A 20536-nucleotide genomic window follows, 5' to 3' on the forward strand; every position below is an offset into this window, starting at 1 on the left:
CTCTGTCTAAAAGAATCCACTGTGTTTGGAGAATAGTTACCAGCAGTTCATTATTAAAATTGAAAGATGTACTGAGTGGAATTCTTCCTGATAATAACAGGTTAGGCCTCAATTCCCATTGATATTAGATTGGAAGGTACTGGAAGTGTAGTGGAATTGGGAGCACTTCTTGTGGAAGGGAAAAATGATTTGACAAAAGTGTTAGGTGAAGTTTATTAGGGAAAAGTGAGTATTGTAATTTTCATGCAGATTCTCATACAGTTATAACACAAGGAACAATCTACTGTGCAAAGGAAAAAAAAATAAATTGTGGGCTCTAATACATCACCAGTGCATGTGAATTAACAATATTGTGGTATAACAAAAGGTGAGTAACCTTTCATGGAAGATACATCAACCAGACATAATGTAACTTTCAAAATATATGACATAAATCTTCAGCTTTGCCCAGCTTTGATAGGGTCTTAGCTGGAATATTATATCCATAATTGTGGGCTAGTTGGACAGAATCCACACTGGAACACTGATAACAATGCAACGTCTTGAAAATAAAATGCAATGAAAGATTAAGTAGCTACACTTATTTTCCTCTAAAGCAGAGAATGTTGAGGAGGAACTTCAGTCCTCCTATTACATAGGGACTGCTGTAAGAAAAAAAGCAAAAATCTCTACTACCCTTGCTGGATAGAACAGGAATTAATGGACTTAAACATCAGGGAGATTTTGATTAGATGTCAAAGTAACCTTTCTAACAGAAAAAGAAAACCAATGAATTCTTCTCTGGCAATTAGTGTAGGGAGGTTTTTTCAAAAATGGTTTGGTATCTTTTGGAAATGATAAATGTACAGGCTGGTACTGCCTTTAGAGTCATCCCAACTGTTATGGATGATCTCTTGAAGTTGCTTGCAGTTTTCTGAGGCTGTGAGTTGATATGAATGCCATTACACTGCTGTGAAGCATCTGAATGAGTATTAAGATTGGCTAGAGGAGTCTGTTTGTGAGACTGGATGAGCAACCAGGAAGGGAGATAAGATTTCCATAGGACATGTTTAAAGAATCTGAAAGGAAAATGTTTGAAAATGCATAGAACCATCTTCATTGGAAATACCTCTGTCCCTAGTATTCCACTACAGCTGTGAAAAACAAGTCTTCTGAGACTTGAGGCTCTGTCCTGCAAGTGTTTGTGAAATACATGGCTAAAGTGTCCCATGTGCCTCTAGAGATTTTCTACGTGCAGAATTGCAACATTTTAGCTTGCTAGTGCTTGAATTTGTTTCACACATCAAAGAGTGTGAATAAAGTGGAGCACATAATTTTGCTCCTTTAGTTAGTGGCGAGTAGGGGACACAAAGGAAAAAAAAGCATTTATTCCTCTTCCAGCTGAAAAAAATCGTGACATTTAGAACCACTGAGTTGATGAAATGATTTCTCCTTGCTTCTCAAGTGAAGAGAATGAATCAGTTATTGATGCTTGCTGTCCTAAGATTATTGTTAAACTTACTTGGATGCTTTGTATATGACAAGGAGGACTAACATGAGCTAGCTTTGGAAGCAACTCTTGCTGGCTGGTACCACTAAAACAGAGAAAGCTAAAGCATATGTGTGGTCACAACCGATCTGTATCAATATCCTGTGAAAGCCTTGGATCGATGATCAAAGCGGGAAACTAATGCTGCACTGTAGTATAACCTTTGGTTGAACTTTTCAAATTTTGATTTCAAGAGGTGATATGTTGCATAAAATTTAATTTCCCAGTTACTCCCATCCATTTATTTGAGCAATGAAAATTAAAATTCCTTTGCAAGTTTCCTAGTGTCTCACTACCACTCTGGCTTTGTTATTTTCTAACTAGCTCAGGACTGTTGCCTTTAAATGATTAACCATGTGTTTTTAAGTTAAATCTTCTGCACTGAAGAGTATTGAATATTTTTCAATTCTGTGAGAGTACCACCTAGTACTTTTAATATACTATACAGGCATGATCATTAACTCAGTTGCTTCTTAATTTACGATGTTGGTGCAAACAGTCCTGGTTAGTTTGTTTAATACCACAGAAAAGCAAACATGGATAGCCTGGCAGTATATTTGCATGTACTTGGTCAGAAGGAGTTTGGTAGCTTCTGGTTTGGTAGCTAACCTGTTGCAATAAATTTATTTGTCATTATATTTGCAACAGCATAATTGTTACCCATGTGGCACTTAGCATGTATTTTCTCTTTTTCAAGTGAAGTACTTTGATGATTGTTTGTTTGTTTGTTTGTTTTTGTACCAAGTATATAGATATCAAGATCATCTAAAATTCTCTTGCTAACCTCCAAATAGCTGTGTTGCCTTCTTAGTGTCATCTGTAATTTTACTTCTGCACCTTCTGTGCCAGGCCATTAATGAGATTATTGACTGGTATTAAGAGCAGGGTAGACTCCATTACCATGTCCTCCCAGTTTGACAGTGAACTATTGATAACTTCTCTTGGAATATGGATTTCCAGCTTGGGTACTCCCACATTATTGTAACCTAATCTCATCTCCATTTCTCTGCTTTGCTTATAGGAGTGTCATGGGAGACAGAGACAGTCTCAGAGGGCTTTCTCAAAAGTGAAGCAACACCTTAACACTTTTTCTTTCACCATCCACTCCTGAAATTTTCTTTTGAAAAGAAAATTAGATTGGTTTAATGTGATTGATTTTTTGACTATTTTTAACTAAGTTACAGTCATTAGTATAGAGTTATATACCATTCTTCATGCCTTTTCCTCTACTGCTTTATGTTTGTTTCTTTTTCATGTGCTTATGGCTTGGGGTTCATTTTGGTTAATTTAATTAGTTTTGTTCAAAAGGAGATACTAGAAGACCATAAGCTTACAGAAGACGTTAGTAAGCTCCAGTTACACTGTTCCAGATTGTTCCATCATAAAATGGGTATTAATTTATGAAAATCAGTTGTGTGATATGACACACATCAGCGACAGCTATTGTAAAGCTGCTGTGATGGTACTGAATATCTGAATTCGTATCTCATACAGGTGTGTTTGACAAGTTATGATCCTCATCAGCTTAATTTTAGGTACAGAAATGCTATTTTGGCAAGTTAACTATGTTATAAAACTCACTAGCATCACATAATTTTAGACAACTTTTCTTTAATAATAAGACTTTTCTTTAAGTCAAGCTTCTTGTTTAAAGTCTCTTTGAATTTTAATGGTATTAAGCAATGTCTGCTATAATGTTTAGATTGTCTTGGGCTCCTAGGAGTGCACTACTGTTATAAAGTGGGCACCTGGTCTATATAAACACTGGTGGGATTGGAGAATACTGGTTTTGGCCAAGATTCTTCAGGAGTGTCCTTGGAGGGGACAGCTTGAGAAGCAGAAGAATGCTAAAAAGACATGATGATTTTGTTATGAATAGGATCCTGAGATTAGGAACTAAATTATAACTGAAATGATAATCATGCGTTTAAACCATTGTCTCAAACCACAGACTGTAATAAACAGAGAGCTCTGAAAGTAGCCTCTGACTTGGAGGTTTTCATCCATTTTCTAATTCTTTGCCTCTGAATCATCTCTAGGGTAATGGCTAGAATTGATCCTGGACAAAAATGTGTTTGATACAATCAGCTTATGGAGACTGAGAGTGCCAGCCTTGAACTAGACTTACCCTGTGCTAAACCGAAGACTCTGCTGGCCGTGGGGTGTTCTCAACATCTATTTGAAACTATAGTGCTGTTAGGTACTGTTCTTCAGGTTTTGTGAATTGTTCTTAAAAGGAATAAAGAAAACATTGGCTACAAGTACAATAATTAACAAGATTTGTTGAGTTTTTGGTACTGTGATAACTCATGCTCATTGAAACAGGCTGCCTAACATAAGCATGCTTGAGACAACCTGTAACCTGGTAAGCTTTTCTGCATATTCTTTGCTTTGTTTTATACTTTTCCTTCTGATAGATGGGAGTTTCAAAAGTTACAAGGAACAAAATTGCTGCCAAACTGGCAACATGACCTTTGTATAGGAGGAATTTCATGTCGTAGTAGTCACAAAGTTAGAGATGTCCAAGAGCAATGACCAGCAAAATTCAGAAGCAGGTACCTAGAAATTCAGATTTTTAACCATAAACATTGTATCTGGTGTAGTAAAACTTCTAACGTATTAAGGATGCAGATCTTTGCTTTTCATAACAGATGTGTTTTTCTGTAAAATTGTGTTAAGATCCATAACAGGAAAATGCTTCTCTGAGTTTAAAAAGGAAAAATAAATACTCTAAATTCAGTCAGATCTGTGTATGATAATCTGTGGGAATTGCAGTAGTTAAAAATAGGGACATCTGGGTGTCCTGATCAGGAAGTTCCATCTAATATCCATGGTCTGCTTCTTTTATATCCAGTCATAATTGTATTGAAAATGAAACAAATACTTTTAATATCTGATCCAAACTACTTCTGTAGCTGTTTAAATAATAAATTTTGAGGAATTTATGGACAAATTTGCTGGAGTCCGAAGGAGAATGACTATAGGTATAGAAAATAAGACCACTGATATAAAGTTGTCAGTTTTAGAGTACTCACTTCAGAGAAAAGAGGAACAAGGACAGAAACATGAAGTGCTTTGGTGCTGACAGTTGTAATACTTTTACTGGGCTGGGGATTTTGGCTGGCAGGCACAGTGCACTGCATTTTGTGGAATCATGGAACAGCCCAGGCTGAAGGGATCCTGAAAGATCATCTGGTCCAACTTTTTTTTGTGGGAAGGGAAGCCTAGATGAGATTATCTTGCACCTTGACCAAGCCCATCTTGAAAACCTCCAGTGATGGAGACTCTGGGGTTGTTGTTCAGTGAACAATCATTCTCACTGAAAAGAATTTCTGTCTTGTGTTGAGATGAATTCTGCTATGTCCTTCCTGTTCAGTGTGCCAGTATGCCAGAATTGGTGCTGTCCATCCTTACTGCAGGGGGAGAACAGTGCTCAGTCTGAAAGTGGTGTTGGGAATGGATCTCACTGTCCCTGAGGAAAAAGCTGCTCCTCCACAAAGGGGCAGCTGCTGCCTGTCAGTCCTGTTCAGTCTGAACAGGGCAAGCCATGGGCTCCAGCTGCAGGAACAGCAGTCTAGAGGTTAGGAATACCTGGTGGTGGGAACAGATGAACCCAAGGGATTCCAAGGATCCCCATCACTGAAAGTTTTAAAAGAACGAGGCAAAGAAACATCTGCCTTGAATTCATGTGTCAAGAATACCTGTTTATAATTGTCTGTGAATGGAGAGGTGGACAGTGACCTTTCAAGATTTCATCTAGACCTTTCTATGATTCAATCATAAATCCTTTTCACCCCCAGTCAATTTAAAAAAAAATGGAAGAAAGGAATGTAGTTATATATACAACTTTTTTCCTCTTTCTCTGTAAAATTAACCTCAACTACATATTACCTACTGTAAATATATGGTAAGTAAATACCATTGCATACTTTTGCATAGATTCTCAGTAAAAGGTAAAATAATTTTGTGTGTGTGTGTATATATATATATAAATAACAGAATTTAAAGTGCCTTAAGGATGCATTTTTAATGCAATTAAGTATAGAGTTAATGAAATCTATTTATTGATCAATTATGAACCAACTGTTAATTATGGTTATCATATATTTCATTATTCTACTAGATAAATATCTGGACTTTTTTCTTTGCTTGATTGTAAATTACAGAGGATTTCAATATTTTTCTTAAACTAGGAAATATTTGAAATGTAGCTGCTTAGAACTTAACCAGAGTGGTTAAACATTGAAAAAATTAACTTCTTCATTAATTAAATTTAGAATTTTAATGGAAACCTGCTGAAGTATTTTTCTTGCAAGTTAGCAGAATTGCAGGCAATGTCTTGAGACAATTTCTTGGTTGCCAATTTCTTGGTGAGAAATAACACACATATAGCAGATGGAAGGAAACTCCTGGGTACTTAGAAATTATACTTTCCCACAGTCATGAAAATGATTTCACTGATGTGTGATGAAAAAAATGAAATTTGAGTTAATTTAATAAATTCGTATATATTTTTGAATGCCATCTAAGTCCCCTAAAAGAGGAAATAAAGTGTGGCAATATGAATAAAAACTCAGACTTCTAATATGCATTTTTATTATTCTGTTTGACAGGTTATACATAGGCTTAATATTGCTTAATGCATTTGTGAAATAATTTAGTTTGAAGATTTGGTATCTTATAAATGTTTTAATATGATTAGGGATGTGTCATTTTTTCTAGATACCTATGCAGATCATGTAACTGCTTCAAAATGCATAATTGATTTTCTAAACAAAAGAATAACATTTCATTGCATTAAAGAAACAAAGTATCTCATATAGATTTTTTTTATACCTGGTGGCATAAGAGGAAATAAATTACCAATGTTAAACTGACATTCTGTTGATATTATGTGTTTGCAGAAAAATCTTTTTAGTGACGTTTCTTTAGGAATCATTGTTTCCATGTGTTACAGGGCAACTTTTGTTAGAGAAAAATTGTACTGTAATTACTTGCAGAATTTTATAAACATTTTAATAAGAATCTTGATATGGCAAATTTTTTAATATTTTTTAAAGAAACGATATACCACTTATAAATACTGTGTGTTAGATTGATGTTGATGTTTACTGTGAGCTCCTTGACCAGTTGTAATAAAAAACGTGGCAGAAGGACTGAAGTATTGCTTATCATAAGCATGTCTGTCTCCACCTTGTAGAACTGGTGAATTCCAACAGAGAAATTTTAGAAAGTAATTTTCAAACACAATTGTACTAAAGCAAGAGCTTCAAGAACTCACAAAGATGTTTTGGTTTTCTGCAACATCATATAAGTAAAAGAAATGTGGGGCAATTTTACCATTTTGGTACATATGCTGAGCGTGTGAAATTTCAGAAGGGACTCAGTAGGGTTAGAAAAAGTATGAAGGCAACTAAAATTTTTAGTTGGAAGGGAAGACCTCCAGTGGGAACAAATCTAAAATGACTAGAATCCTTTAGCTTGCAAAAAGAGACCACTGAGGAAGAATGTGATAATATTGGTCTGTAGTATCCAGAAGGACATATAAAAGAGCAAATAAGGAGCTGACATTTACTGTGTTTCACAGTATGGGTGCTAGAACCATCCACTGAAACTGTTAGGAAGCAGCTGTAGAATAGCCAAAGGAAAACCTGTGTAGACAAAACTACATTGTGGAACCCATGATTAATGAGTTAAAAATCAGAAGCACAGATTCGTTCAAAACCATTTAACGGTAAGAAGCTGACAGAATATCCATGGTGGAAAGACTTTATCTGCCCTGTGTTAGTCCAAAAAGTTCCATCATTAGTGGAGTTACACGAGTCAGCATCTGCTGTTTTAGTGTCAGTCTGTGATTGTGATTTGAAGATTTTAAGAAAAAAGAAGACCCCACAAACAGAATTGAGAAGGACTGCTAAGGACTGCAGTTACCAAATACATGAAAAATATTTGTAAGCTTGACAAAAATTAGTATTTTGTTTACAGGTTTATTTGCTGGTTTTAGGAAAAACTGTTTTCCTTTAACTAATGGTTTCATTTTCACTGGTATAAAGCCATAGAAAATAGGCACTAAATACTACCCATTTCCAATGGCCCGATGTATAAGTTTGCACTCTATTTTTCCCAGGGATAAATGCTAGCACATGGTCAGGGGAAGGAAATCACATAATAAAGAAGTTCCTTTTGTATAAATGTGTCATTATGGTGACAGTGAAAAACTTTCTGAAAGCTCATTTCTGGAGTAATGAAAAGTTTTATGAAAAGTTTCTAATAGTCGAACTAGTAGAAGTTACTGATAATTTTGAAGTTTCCAGACAGCATATTGTTTCTGTGTAATCTAATGAAAACAATGTGTTCTAGAAAGCCAAATGTTTTCTGATCTTGAAAGAAACTAATGAATAGCTGTACAGATATATAGATTTAAAGAAGAAATAAAAGCATCAGTAACATATGTAATGAGCTTACGTTTTAAGTATTCAGAATCATGGTATGGTTTCATATTTGTGGTGCATGCTGCTATCAAATTAAGAGTCTTGTGTCTCTGCTTTTTCTTTTTTGGTTTCTGTCTGTGATAATAAAAACTATAGCAACTTCAGTGTTGCTTTCTTTTTTACAAATGTTTATCCTCGCTACATTCTTGTTCTTTCACTTATACAATTAAATAGTTTCAAATCTCCTTTTTTATCAAGTACTTGTCAAGCATTTGGTACAGAAGCATGTTTTTACCCTGCCTGGTTAATTTAAGGTGACTGTAAACAAAAAGATGTACAATTCAAAGCCAAGGGGTGTTTCACACAAGGATGGAGGTGATAATAGCTTAATTCCTGCTTGATCTTTCCTGTCTTTGCCCTGGCAACTTCGGATTGACCTTGTCCGCAATCTGATGACCTCCCTATTGCACTCAGCCATTTGGAAAGCTGCTCATGCCATAGCTGGCCCTGAGGGGCTATCTGGGAGACCACTGATCCACTGACCCATGTCAAGACTGGGTTTCAGGTCTGATCTGCTGAGCTTCTGGCATAGCTACATCCTACACCCACTGTAGACAAAGCCAGCGGGGTAGTCTGATGATTTTTTCTACTCCTAAAGTGTCATGCAGTTTGTACTTGCTGTATGGAAAACCAATTTTACACCACTCATTTGCTATGAAATACACTTCCTGAAGCAATTACATGTATTGATCCTTTCTTTACAAAGGCAGTAAATTCTCTAATTTAGTGGCTCAATTTTTCTAAATCCATCAAATTGCCAGCTTTATTGGGTGTATTGAAGTCTCAACATCAAGTTCCACAAAAAAAACCCCTACCTTTAAAAGGTGTTTAGGGCAGAAATATATATGTTATGTGTTAATCAGATTTTTCTATGAAGCATTATGCCAAGACTTTGCAGACATTTTTATAAAAGTGTGTAAATAAGGTTCTAATCACATTAGCTTAGATATGTTTATGTGTTACTGAGTGTGTATTTTACGAAATGCATGACAGCTTAGGAAGTTGCGTGTCTGTTTGCAAAACAAGGAAATAATCCATTTATCCAGGAGAAAATCCTTGTGGGTTTGAGCTTAATTTTTCTTCTTAGCACGTTGTGTTCCATTCTGCGCTAGGATGGATCGTTTTTCTGCTTAATAAAATTTTTGTTTAGCCATTACTTTTACTTTGTTTTTCTGAGAAGACTTGGAAAGTCCAATTCCTGTGCTTGGCATAGCTGTGCCTGCAGAGGTGCCAGAGCAGGCCAGCCAGGGAGGTGTCAATGCTGTGTTCCAGTACAGGCCTGCAGAGCACACTTGTTTAGAGCAGTGATGGTCCTGACAAGGCATTTAGTGCAGACCTCGTAACCATGTGAGATTCCTTCCTTCTCTCCTCATGTGTGTGAAATTATGCATGATTCTTCCCTGTAATTTATAGACTGGGCACATAATTGAGTTAATGACCTTTCCGTGAATGAAAAATATAGACCTGATTCAGCTTTGGGTTTGGTTTCTTTTTTGTGGAACATGTGGCATAACTCCAGGGATTTTAGAATTTACAAAAAAAATTATTTCTAGGCGTTGAACAATCTTAGATAATAGCCTAAACATTAAGTTCTTAGACACTTTATGTTAGAGAGAATAAGAATATAACTGGGTTTTACACCTTTGTAATTAATATCTATGGTGCTAGTTTCACCCAAACTGTAGACTGCTATTTGTTCATTAGCACTTTAAAATGTGGATTGTATTAAAATGTGAAAGAAGCAGTTTTCTACGACTTCTTAACATCATTGGTTGTCTATAGCTTTCCACTAAATATTGCTTGTTCCACGTGATGTTCATAAGTTTCTCTGTGTATAATACACAGTCAAAAACAGTATTCTGACATTTTTGTCCTGTAGCCTGTTGTGTCTTAGTTCTTTGTCATGCTAAAAGCACGCTAAGGATTTATCATATCTACAGGTGTAAATTCTAGAAAGTACAAAAGTGGGGATTTCTCCCTTCTAGGGCAGGAGGGGGATGTCTGTGGGAGAATTCTCTTTACTAATGCCATTCCGGTAATTATTTTTTTAACATGACACAGTGCATCCTCTTGACAGAATTTATAACATGGCATTGTTTTTCATTTATCTCCAGGAATTGATTCCTGAATTTTATTACCTGCCAGAGATATTTGTCAACAGCAACAATTACAACCTGGGAGTGATGGATGATGGAACAGTTGTGTCTGATGTTGAACTTCCACCATGGGCCAAAACCCCAGAAGAATTTGTTCGCATAAACAGACTGGTAAGATGGTTGTCTTCTATAGTCAAGTAACTTTTCTTTTGCAAGATTCTTCTGAAATAATTTGGGTCTTTGCTTGCAATACATATATTTATAATTTATATAAGGGCTATGTCTGAAATTATCCGAAGAAAAAGATTTACAAGCTTAAGAAGAAAAAAGGCACAAAGCGTTGCTCATTCTTTAGAATTGCTCAAAAAAGTTTGAGTGTGCAGATCTTACTCTATCTGTGTGTCAGCTCTTGTCGTTCTAAAGAGCTAATAAAATCATCACTTTACAGAGACTTGAAAAAGCTTGTTTAATCATAAAAATATCACTCCAATTACTTGAATGTAATTTTAGGGTTTCTTAATTTTAGTGTCCATTTAACTCCAAAGATCCATGAACACCTCGGGAAAGAAGGTTGTATTTTAAGTCTTCTGTCACCTCTTCCATTTCTTCCATTAAATTGATATTTTTCAGAGCCTTTTTTTTCAAGAAAATAAAGCCAAATTCTCCTTTGCCTGCTTCATTCCCCAAACCTCTGTAACTATTCTTTTCCCTGCTTTGGAAAAATCCGATTGTTATCACTGCCTGCCTTCAATGTGCCCTCTGGGCAGTGTAATGAATTACAGCATAACCCTTGTGCTGTCATTGTTGGTTTTTAAGAACGTTCTCAAAAGCTGTGGTAGGCCCTTCTCAAAATGAAAGAATTCTGCATGGATGGCATTCTAAAATAAATAAGAGAAGCTTTTCTTAACAAATCTTGAAAAATTAGGCTGTAGTTTTCATGTGGTAGCCGGCTAACTGGAAATACTGAATTATGGCATGGAAGTTTTCAAAAGCCTTCCAGATGCCAGGCTTATCAGGATAACATCCTGACACTCCTATGGTTGAAAATAGGACTTGAAAACGTTCTTATATTGGTGGAACATCAGAACTCATATCCATAACTTTGCAGAACCTTCACATCAGAAGAAATCTGTGCTGTAGAAGTTATCAGAATGCTTTACACTGCACTTTTACTGGTGACATGACACCATGGTTTTCAGAAATGCTGTGTGGCCTAGGTTTCTGCAGGCAGTTGTAAGTGCACCATAATAATCACAAAGTATGTAGTGTGAATTTAGTTTCTGTATGAATTCCTTCATGTAGAAAGAAGCATGTGCAAATTTTATTTAAATCAGCTATGAAATACACTAACATTTAGTAGGACTACTTGGCAAACTATATTGAAACACAGCTTTTGATCTTCCAGTTGTGGTGATAGGTAATAGGTAAGGGGAGTAGCCTGACACCTCTTTGAGTTTGGCCTGTGGTGGGGATTCGGGATAACCTGAGAAATGACAAATTGTGTTCTTAAGCAGACTTGTCAAAGACAGATGGTGGCCTTGATCTCTCACAATTGTGGTATTTTAGCTTTTACGTAAAATATAGTTTTTATTCTATTAATTACAGATTTGGCTTTCCACACTGTGAAGTTATTCTCCATGTCCCTCTTCTTCCTTTCCTAAGGTTTTAGCTCTTAATTTTCTTTTCCTCATTTCTAACCTTGAGCCAAGTTTTTCTCACCCTCACTTCTCTGTATGCTGGGACCTACCATTCCCTCATTCTTCCTCCATTTCCCAAGTCTCTACCTCCTTTCTTGAAGCTTTCTTTGATATCCCTCACTTTTGCTGTGTTCTCAGGGTGTACTTTTACAGGAGCATGCAGTTTTCAAGTATTAATTGGACAGAACAGATTTTTTTTTTAAAGGCTTAAGCTAATTACAAAACTAAGAAATAATTTATCAAGTGATGGTATATTAAAGCGTGCCAGACATCATCCCTTTTGGTAACACTGTTTGGTAACACTGTAGGTCACTGATACTGTTTCTATAATTCAGATACCAAGTTTTGGTCAGTGTGGTAGCATTAAATTTAAACTCTGTGCCAGTGAATTACTTTAACTGCTTCTGTGAGATGTAGTTGAACTTATTGTGGTGGTAGTGGTGCTGTTAGTGCTGGTGTGGAAGATGCTCTCTGTAACCTGCCGTTTTTGCAGCGGAATAAAACTGAGAAAATTACATGCAAATATTAAATTGCTTTTTCTTGTTAATACTTAGTGGGTTGGTTACCATCAGCATCAAATCAACATTGTTTAATTTTAAGTAGAATAGGTGCATTTAGGAAGAATTCTTAAAGCTCAGATCCTCAGGAATACTATCAAGAAAAGCTTGCTACAATGTGGCATGGGCTGATTCATTCAGTTAATATTTCCTCACTGCTTCCTGGTTCAGACAAAATAGCGATTATGGTATTTTAAGTGCTCGTTTTGCAAGCTATCACGCACAGATATTTTTTCCCTTTGCATTTCAGTTTACCTCTTCAAGTCCACAGATCTTACACAACGATTGGAGCTCATGAAATGCATACTACTTTGATCTGTGACCTTTTTGTGGTGCTAATCGGGTTCCTGATATCATTATACCTTGCTCATTAATCATATTTCCTGCAGCCCGTCAGCCAGCCAGACAGCCCAAGCCCCTGTTCGCAGCCTTGTGTTGGCAGGTTTCTGCTTTTCCAGATTATTACAGTGTGATACTTTGGCTTCTCATAACCAGACCCACATCAAGCTGTGTGCTACAATTAAAGTCAGATGGTCCTCAGGTTGAACAGGGATATAGTGCTGCAGCTGTCTGTCTTTCTGGAACGGAGCAGCACGGGGAACAGATGATATGTAGGACAGTGCATAATAACAGCTTGTACAGTACTGGGTCAATAGCAGGGGTTCAGAACATTAATTGACAGGCTGATAGCTGATTTAAAAGTGATTCCCAACCTATTTTTAATTCTATAAAGTATGTATTTTAATTGAAATAGGTCGTTGCATGTCCGCTGTGTTTGCTCTGAGAGAAAAAGCAGAATGGTGTGTAATTAAAACTGGATTTTGATTGATGGAATGTCATGATGAGCTAAATGATACCATCAGGATGTCATTCTGAGCAATACAAAGAACTCCAAAATGCAGCTATTGCTTTTGTATGTAGTTGGTGCTTTGTATTAGACTGTGATAGTACCATGTTTTATAATAGCACGAATCAGTGGGGGGGTAGGATATTCTTCTCTGAGACAGTCAATAGTTTGATGGAAAAGTGACTGTGTTTTTAACATTCCGAAAACTTACATACCTCTAAGCTCTGTATTTAGTGTCATAGGATAACTGCTAAGACATCTGAAAGCAGTTTTCCATTTACACAGGTGCAGTTGACAATAATTGTACTATTGTATAAATCCATCATTTTATAAATGTGTGTGTAATAAGAATTATAGTATCAGCTTAATAACAGTCAAAAAATTCACAGACTCTTAAACAAGATAAAACTATAATTCCTCCCCCCAAACAAAACAGAAAAATCTCAAATGCAACATATTGTTGCATCCTTACTTTATTAATTCCAAGTTGTGATGTCTTTAGGCCATTAGTATGTGAGCAAAGGGGATTTGTTTCTCCCATGCTTATCAGAGTCCTGTAGAAAAAAGGAATGGGAAGTAAACTGGGAAGGAGAGAATATAAAGAGATAGATGTGCAGATGTGGTTTGGATACAGAAGTCTTAAACAAAAACTGTGGCAATAGTTGTCACACATGGAAGTAGATATACCTTTTAAAACATAGATTTTTCTGGTGTCTTTTCTTGGCTTCACAGTCTTAGTTATGTAAGGTGCTGTCCTTCAGAATAATTTTCTGTTTTAGAAATTTAATTTCATGTGTTGGAGCTAGGGATAATTACCCCATTAAAGCTGATAGAAATTTTAAATGCTCTTCATATCATGCATGACAAAAAGACCAGGTGCAACCCAAGGAAAAGTCCCATGCTTCCCACTGGTAGTTAGGAATAGCAAAAAATCCCAATAAGGCATTTCTGTTCTAAATGGTAAAGTGATCTATTTTGTCTTGTCATTGAAGCTTGGATGTCTGAATTGGTAAGAATTAATTTAAAGCTATTAATCAACAGATAATAACTAAATTTCACACAGATTTGATGAGCCTCAGCTTTTTGAGAATTAGATTGCTTCAATGATAATAAAGTTGTTGAGGTCTGTCAAGACAGCTTTCCACAATATATCTCAATTTAAGTATTTTAGTGCTTTATTGCAGAGTTAGTCCTTTCATTATTAGGGGTTTATCCATTTCATTCAGTGCTGGGGAAAATGCAAGACAAATTAGAAAAGTGATGAGATTACTGTGCTGGATTGAAAGTTTTGAAATCCAATTTTCAAATAATTGAAAATGTAGTGATTGGAAGCTAGGATGCTTTCTGAAACAAATGAAATGCTTAAATACATAAAGGTACTACACACAAAGTAATTGTGGCATGATAAGTAAAATGGAGAGGGAAGGTAGGACAGTCATTTACAAATTTTAATGGAGCATAATGAATCAGTATTAAGGATCACTAGTTGGTAAGAAGGATCTATAATGAGAATTAGAGGATCATTATCAGCTGATATGGTGCATTACTTTTTAGTGGAGGGAACTCCACCTTGCGCCAGAGAACACTGAAGAAGCAACATTCCCTTGCCAACTAACACACCAACAACACTCAGAACTGCAGTTTTTGTGAGTCGAAACAAAAGTTGGTTTCAACAACATTATCCTACTTTCAATCTATTAAAACTATTGCTGTTAGTCAAATAGAGGTATTGAAGCAGTAGCTAAAGCAGTGATTGTTAATTAGAATGTACTGGATTTTTTGTATTATCTTGGAAAAATCTCTCTATGGTATTTTTCCTGGTTCCACAGCTGTGTATTTGCAAATAGTTACAGCAAATGCTGTAGAAATAATGTGGGTATGAACTCTATGAATTAAGGCTCACAACTGCAGATTACTAGTAATAGATTGCTGGAATTTTAGTTGTGTATTGCTGGTAATAGCTGACTTGTTAAATATGTTAAAAATGTTAAGAGGGCAGGAAAAATGCTAAAATGAAAAGTGGGTTGTGCAACATCAGAGTTGTTATCTGTGCAGCACCTACTTTGAAATTCTGGTCTAAGTAGGATTGAATATAGTCCTGAAAAGCTGGACTAAAGATTGATCTGTGTACCCTGCATGATTAAAATGCTTCTGGCGATCCAACTGACATGAAATGTGTACAGAATTTGACTGTAGAATAGAGGACAAGGAAAATCATAGCTCTGTGAACTCTACTCAACTTAGGGTATTTTAGATGGTTCTGTTGGCATGTTGGATATCTGCTCATGTAGAAGAGAAGTGATGGATGATGGTGAAAAAGAAGAGTTTTGATACCAGTTCTTTCAGACTCTTTATTTCAGTAAATAGATGGAACTGTTACTTCCATTTGTGTTTCTGATGTTTGGTGATTGCTTGTGGCTTTTCTTTGGAAATTATAATTGTATTCTAAACAAGATGTATACCATATCCTCTGAATGGAGGATATCTATTAACTCTACAAGCATATTAATTTTTAGCAAAAATCACATTTATTATAACAAAAGCAGATTTAAAAGTAATCCGGAACTTTGCTTTTTCTGGAAAATACTTCTATGCTACATGAGTGCATAAAGCATTTAAAATAGCTCTACATTTAAACATAACTATTACCAGTGAATCTTAAAACACCATGCTACACTCATTTTATGTTATCTTCAAGCTCTGCATTCATTTTATGTGGCTTTCAAGCTGGGACTGTGGAAAGAGGTTTGTGCAGGAAGTAAGGTTCCCTGTATCAGGCAAAATAAACATTTCCATTTATAGAAGTCTCAGAAATGTAACAATCTAATCCAGAAAGTTGTCAGGAATATTATTCTTCAGCAAAGTTGGGTGTGAGAGGTCCAGTCTGCAGGACTGCAGGTATATAAAAGTTTGGTATTTTTTAACACATCTTTTTTTTACCTCATCTGAGGAACCAAGGCAGTCCTGGGAAGCACAGGGGCTGCACTATGTATGTACTTAAGAGGCAGAGAAGCACAGGTCTCTTAAACAGTTGAAGAAATGTAGGATGGTGTGTGAATGTAAGCAGCAGGATTCCTCCTTTCCTCAGGAAGTGCTTCCATGACTACAGTGTGCAGTTCTAGGCACTGTCTGGTTTTCCCTTCCAATTTTTCTATGTAGAACACCAGCACTGGCTTAAACCTGTTTGTTTTTGCATTCGAGCCAAGTGGTGCATTGGTGTATCTGTGTTACTCAGGGTCAATTCCTACCAATTCAGCCACATGTGTAACAATTTCATCATCTGTGTTTGTCACTGCAGGATGTTTTGCACTTTTGGAATTACTTCCTGAAAGTTAGAACCTTTTTTGTCTTTCACTCAGAAATACTTGTGTGCAGGGCAAGTTAGAATCAAAGAATATTGGGTAAGCAGAGTCTTTTAATTATAGCATGTACAGATCTGATTATTAGCACACAAAGGGAGGGAAATAAGACTTTTGTTACCCATTCTGAAGCACCTTATTCAGATCTCATATGCAGCTAAGTCTAGAATAACATTAGTAATGCCAGCATGACCACACATAGGTGAAATCAGAGCAGGTGAAAACCTAATCTGTGGGTATTCTAGAGGGAAAACAATAGAAATGTTCAATATAAGACATTTTTGAAAAGTAGAGAGGAAATATTTCTAAAGGAATGTGATATATGGCCTTTTAGAAAAGATTCTGAAAATCTGGGAATAAAAAAAAAAGTAGACTAATTTTTCTGTGTGTACAATTGACTCTGTGTGTATAAGAATAACTTATTTTTATTGAAGTGCCATCTAAGAAATATGGCCAGAAATTCATGCTTGTTTAAATCCAGTTCTGTTGGTATATTGGCTTTATTAATTTTCATGTATGAATTTTTATTGATTTAATTTGTAAAGAAGACTACTATGCAGAGAAAGTCAAATATATTCAAGAATATGAGGGAAGTAATGAAAAGTGAACTCCAACCATGCTTTTGAATAGAATGTAAGGATGCTGAAAGCATTCAGTTTGGGTTTCATAATACATCAAAATATGCTAATACTGGAAGATGGGGTTTGCATAATATATATGATGAAATATGTTGGAGAGGTGCATCTGTAGGACAAAGTTAATATACAGTAAAATATATGTGATGATGTAAAGAAACTTTTTTCACCTTTTTAATGAAAGCAGTAACCTAGGTAGTATATCATCATTTGCCACTCAAAGGCATTAATTTAATTTATTTCCAATCCAGATATGTAAATAGGAAGAGAAAATAGAGTTAGTAAAATCTATTCTTTCCTAACAAATCTTGTTTGCAATTCCTACCATCTCTTTAAACTCTGCATACAAGTTACTTTATTGAAATTACAGCTCAATTCTGGACTTCAAGAATATAAGCAGAGTAAAATTATTTAAAAATGTCCACACATGCTTGCATTTCAATAATTTCTGGAAGTGTGATAGATACCAGCCTTCCTGAATAAAAAAAGCTTAATGGAATCATAGACAATTTGTTTATCTTTGCTATTATGGAAAAAAAATAGTTAAAGAAGCTGATGTCATCATTTGTCACACTTCATATTTAAAAAAATTCAAGTTATTAAATAATTCTAGCATAATTCTGTCATTTTAAAAAAACCCATAACCTATCACATTCAAAAAAGAGTTTAAATTACATGCTGATCATTATGACACTACATATTTATCTATAGATGAATGTATTAGACACATTTTTTATATGTGTCTATCTTAGTGAAGTCTGAGACTAAACAAGGTGAGCAGAAATAAAACTAAAAAGTACAAATATTTTAAATGAGAGCAAAATGAAACAGAAAGATGTTAAATAGTAAGAAAAGCCAGGATAAGAGTCAAAAGGAACCAAAGCCTAAACTAAAACTATGGACATTCAACAAAGTGATGAGAGATGCAGATTTTCTAATGAGGTAAGAGAATTTACTGTACCCGAGATAATTATTAAAACATGGAGAGGAATGTTGTAAAAATCTGAATGTTAACACAGTTTGAGTAGATACAGTTAAAAAAAAAGAAAACTGAAATAGGTAAATTTGCTTTTATCTAAAAAGTTGATTTGAAGCAATCTAGACAATTAAATTTGCTTTCGGCTCTTTTGTTGTTTGATGTTGTAGAACTGGTGTTTGAAAGCAAGTCCATGGAGGACATTAAAGTTATTACTGTGTGAAATGAAGTGGGAAACAATTGTGCTGGAGCCACTGCCCCATTTAACAGGTGTTCACTAAATCTGTCTGTCTTCTCTTTGTCTGTTCTCCGAATGCTGTGCCTGGGCACTCCCTGTAAACAGTGTTCTGAGGGATACTGTTGAAAATGTATTAAGAATTTTGATTAACATGGAAAAATTGCATCACAGGCTCAGTATTGGTAAGGGAGAAAAATATAAGTTCGAAAGCAATGGCAGTTTCTTACTTGATGTACTAATGCTTACAACCTGTGATTGGAAGTCTTTGTCTTGCAAAGAAATATTCAAGTTGTTCCTCCTGCAAGGTGAATTAGTGTTGGTTAGGACTTGCATAGAACAAATGTACTGGTGAGAGACCTGGTAGGATATGGTGTTGTTTGGTTTGTTTCAGTGTTTATTTATAGATCATATGTGAAAATATGCTGCTAAACTTGAATTTGGTGAGTATTCAAAATAAAGGGTTTGTAGTATAGCCAGTGTAGAGAAGTTTCCATCCTAACTGCTGGAAAAGAAAGTGAGATTTTGATAATATTTGCATACATGGAACTGTGGAGAAATAAATTGAAAATTTGTGGTCTTCAGCTGAAGAGGGGGAGTGGCTGAGAAAACCTGGCCATCTGTGCCCTACATGGAAGGATACAAAGAAAAGTCAGCTGAGGCTTTGCTTTCAGTGCTTTTCCCTGGCAAGGCTCCACTCCTGGTATGAGAAACAGCAATGCTGCTAAAACCATCTGGGGTACAGAGAAAGCTTACAACATTGTACAGATGTAGGAAGAACCCTCGTGTGAGGAAAGAGTTTCTTCTTCCTAGAAGAAGAGCAGAGTAAAAGCATTCAATATAATAAATAGTACTGAGAATATGAATCAGGAAATGACATTCTCTGTTTCATAACACAAAGGTGTAAAAGTTGTTCATGAAATGGTAGATTTAACTTTGCTGCAGGATAATAATTTTCGTAACGTGTGTAATTAGGCTCGGGAGTATAACAACAATGCCCAGGAGGAGTAACAACAGAAACCAGAAAGGGACATTTATACAGATAAAAAGATAGGTAGTTTTTTAGGTGGTACAAAATGTAATATGAAATACTAGATCTTACATTCAGTGGTTAAGACAAGCTCTAGAGGAATATGAGAGATATAGTACCCACCTCTCCTTGCTCTCATAAATAGAAGTATCTTTCTCTAAACCATATCAAAATTTAGTCCTGATGTTTTAGTCCTGTACAACAGATCTTCTGGATTTACAGAGAGGAAAATCTGAAGTCATAGTTCCAAAACATAGGGCACTTACAGGGATGTAGTTAAGGTAAGTTTCCCATCTCTTCTTCCTGTCCCTCACTGCATTTCTGCATCTCTCTTCAGGAACAAATGTTTGTGAAGCTGTACTTTAAACTAGATAACTGAAATTATATGAAAAAGCCTTGTTTCTAATGTAGGCTATTATTTTAAGTGGCCTGATTTACAATATTGCTCCACCACTGGTGGCATTGGCACAAATAATGCCACAGCTGGCTGCATTGCAGTGAGAGTACAAACACTTTGGAGTGGAAGGTTCTGTAACTATGTTCTCTGTCAGTTATCTCATTAAGGAGCAGTGAGCAGTGTGGACTTGTAGAGCTAGACAAGCTCTAGTTAGCTATGTTTCTGATCTTGGTTTAACTGTAGCAGCACTGTGCTCTGCAGGGAGTATCAAGGAAGGGTGGTGTGAGGCTCGTGATGATTATGCACTTTTGCAAAAGCAGGAGGTGGAAACCCATGGAAAAGGTTGCTGCACCCCAGCCCATCTGCTCAGCATCAGCCTCCTGCTAGATGTTCCCTCACATCTGTCAGTTGTTACCCTTTAATGGAAAGTTCAGGTGTAGCCCTTTTGGTTTAAGGAGAGGCCAAACTATAGCCCATCAGTCAAGAAGGAGAATGTGTTTGGCAAAACAAATGCAGGTTTTTGACGATCCAGGTCGTGCTCACCTGAGTCATAAATGTACTGGGCAGTTGGTTCTCTCGGTCAGATGGTTGATCCACTCTTAAATAGTAAAGGATTGTGAATTCCTTTTCCAGTTTCTCTTTTGAAGCAATTCAAGCAACTCCAAATCTCTTAGGTTGCAATTTTTAT

General features: G+C 35.9%; 1 protein-coding gene across 3 annotated transcripts in view; it reads left to right on the plus strand.

Annotated features, from left to right (window-relative positions):
• Positions 1-20536, plus strand: part of LRBA (LPS responsive beige-like anchor protein) — a 401405-nt gene that overhangs the window by 294084 nt on the left and 86785 nt on the right. For all 3 annotated transcript variants that reach the window (XM_051790889.1, XM_051790891.1, XM_051790890.1), the window contains exon 47: positions 10134-10286. In XM_051790889.1, the coding sequence (XP_051646849.1) occupies positions 10134-10286 (153 nt within the window). The remainder of the gene's footprint in view (positions 1-10133; positions 10287-20536) is intronic.

Source organism: Manacus candei, unplaced genomic scaffold (genome assembly GCF_025592945.1).
Source record: "Manacus candei isolate 608988 ecotype Guabito, Panama unplaced genomic scaffold, ASM2559294v1 h1tg000028l, whole genome shotgun sequence".
NCBI classification, from domain to species: Eukaryota; Metazoa; Chordata; class Aves; order Passeriformes; family Pipridae; genus Manacus; species Manacus candei.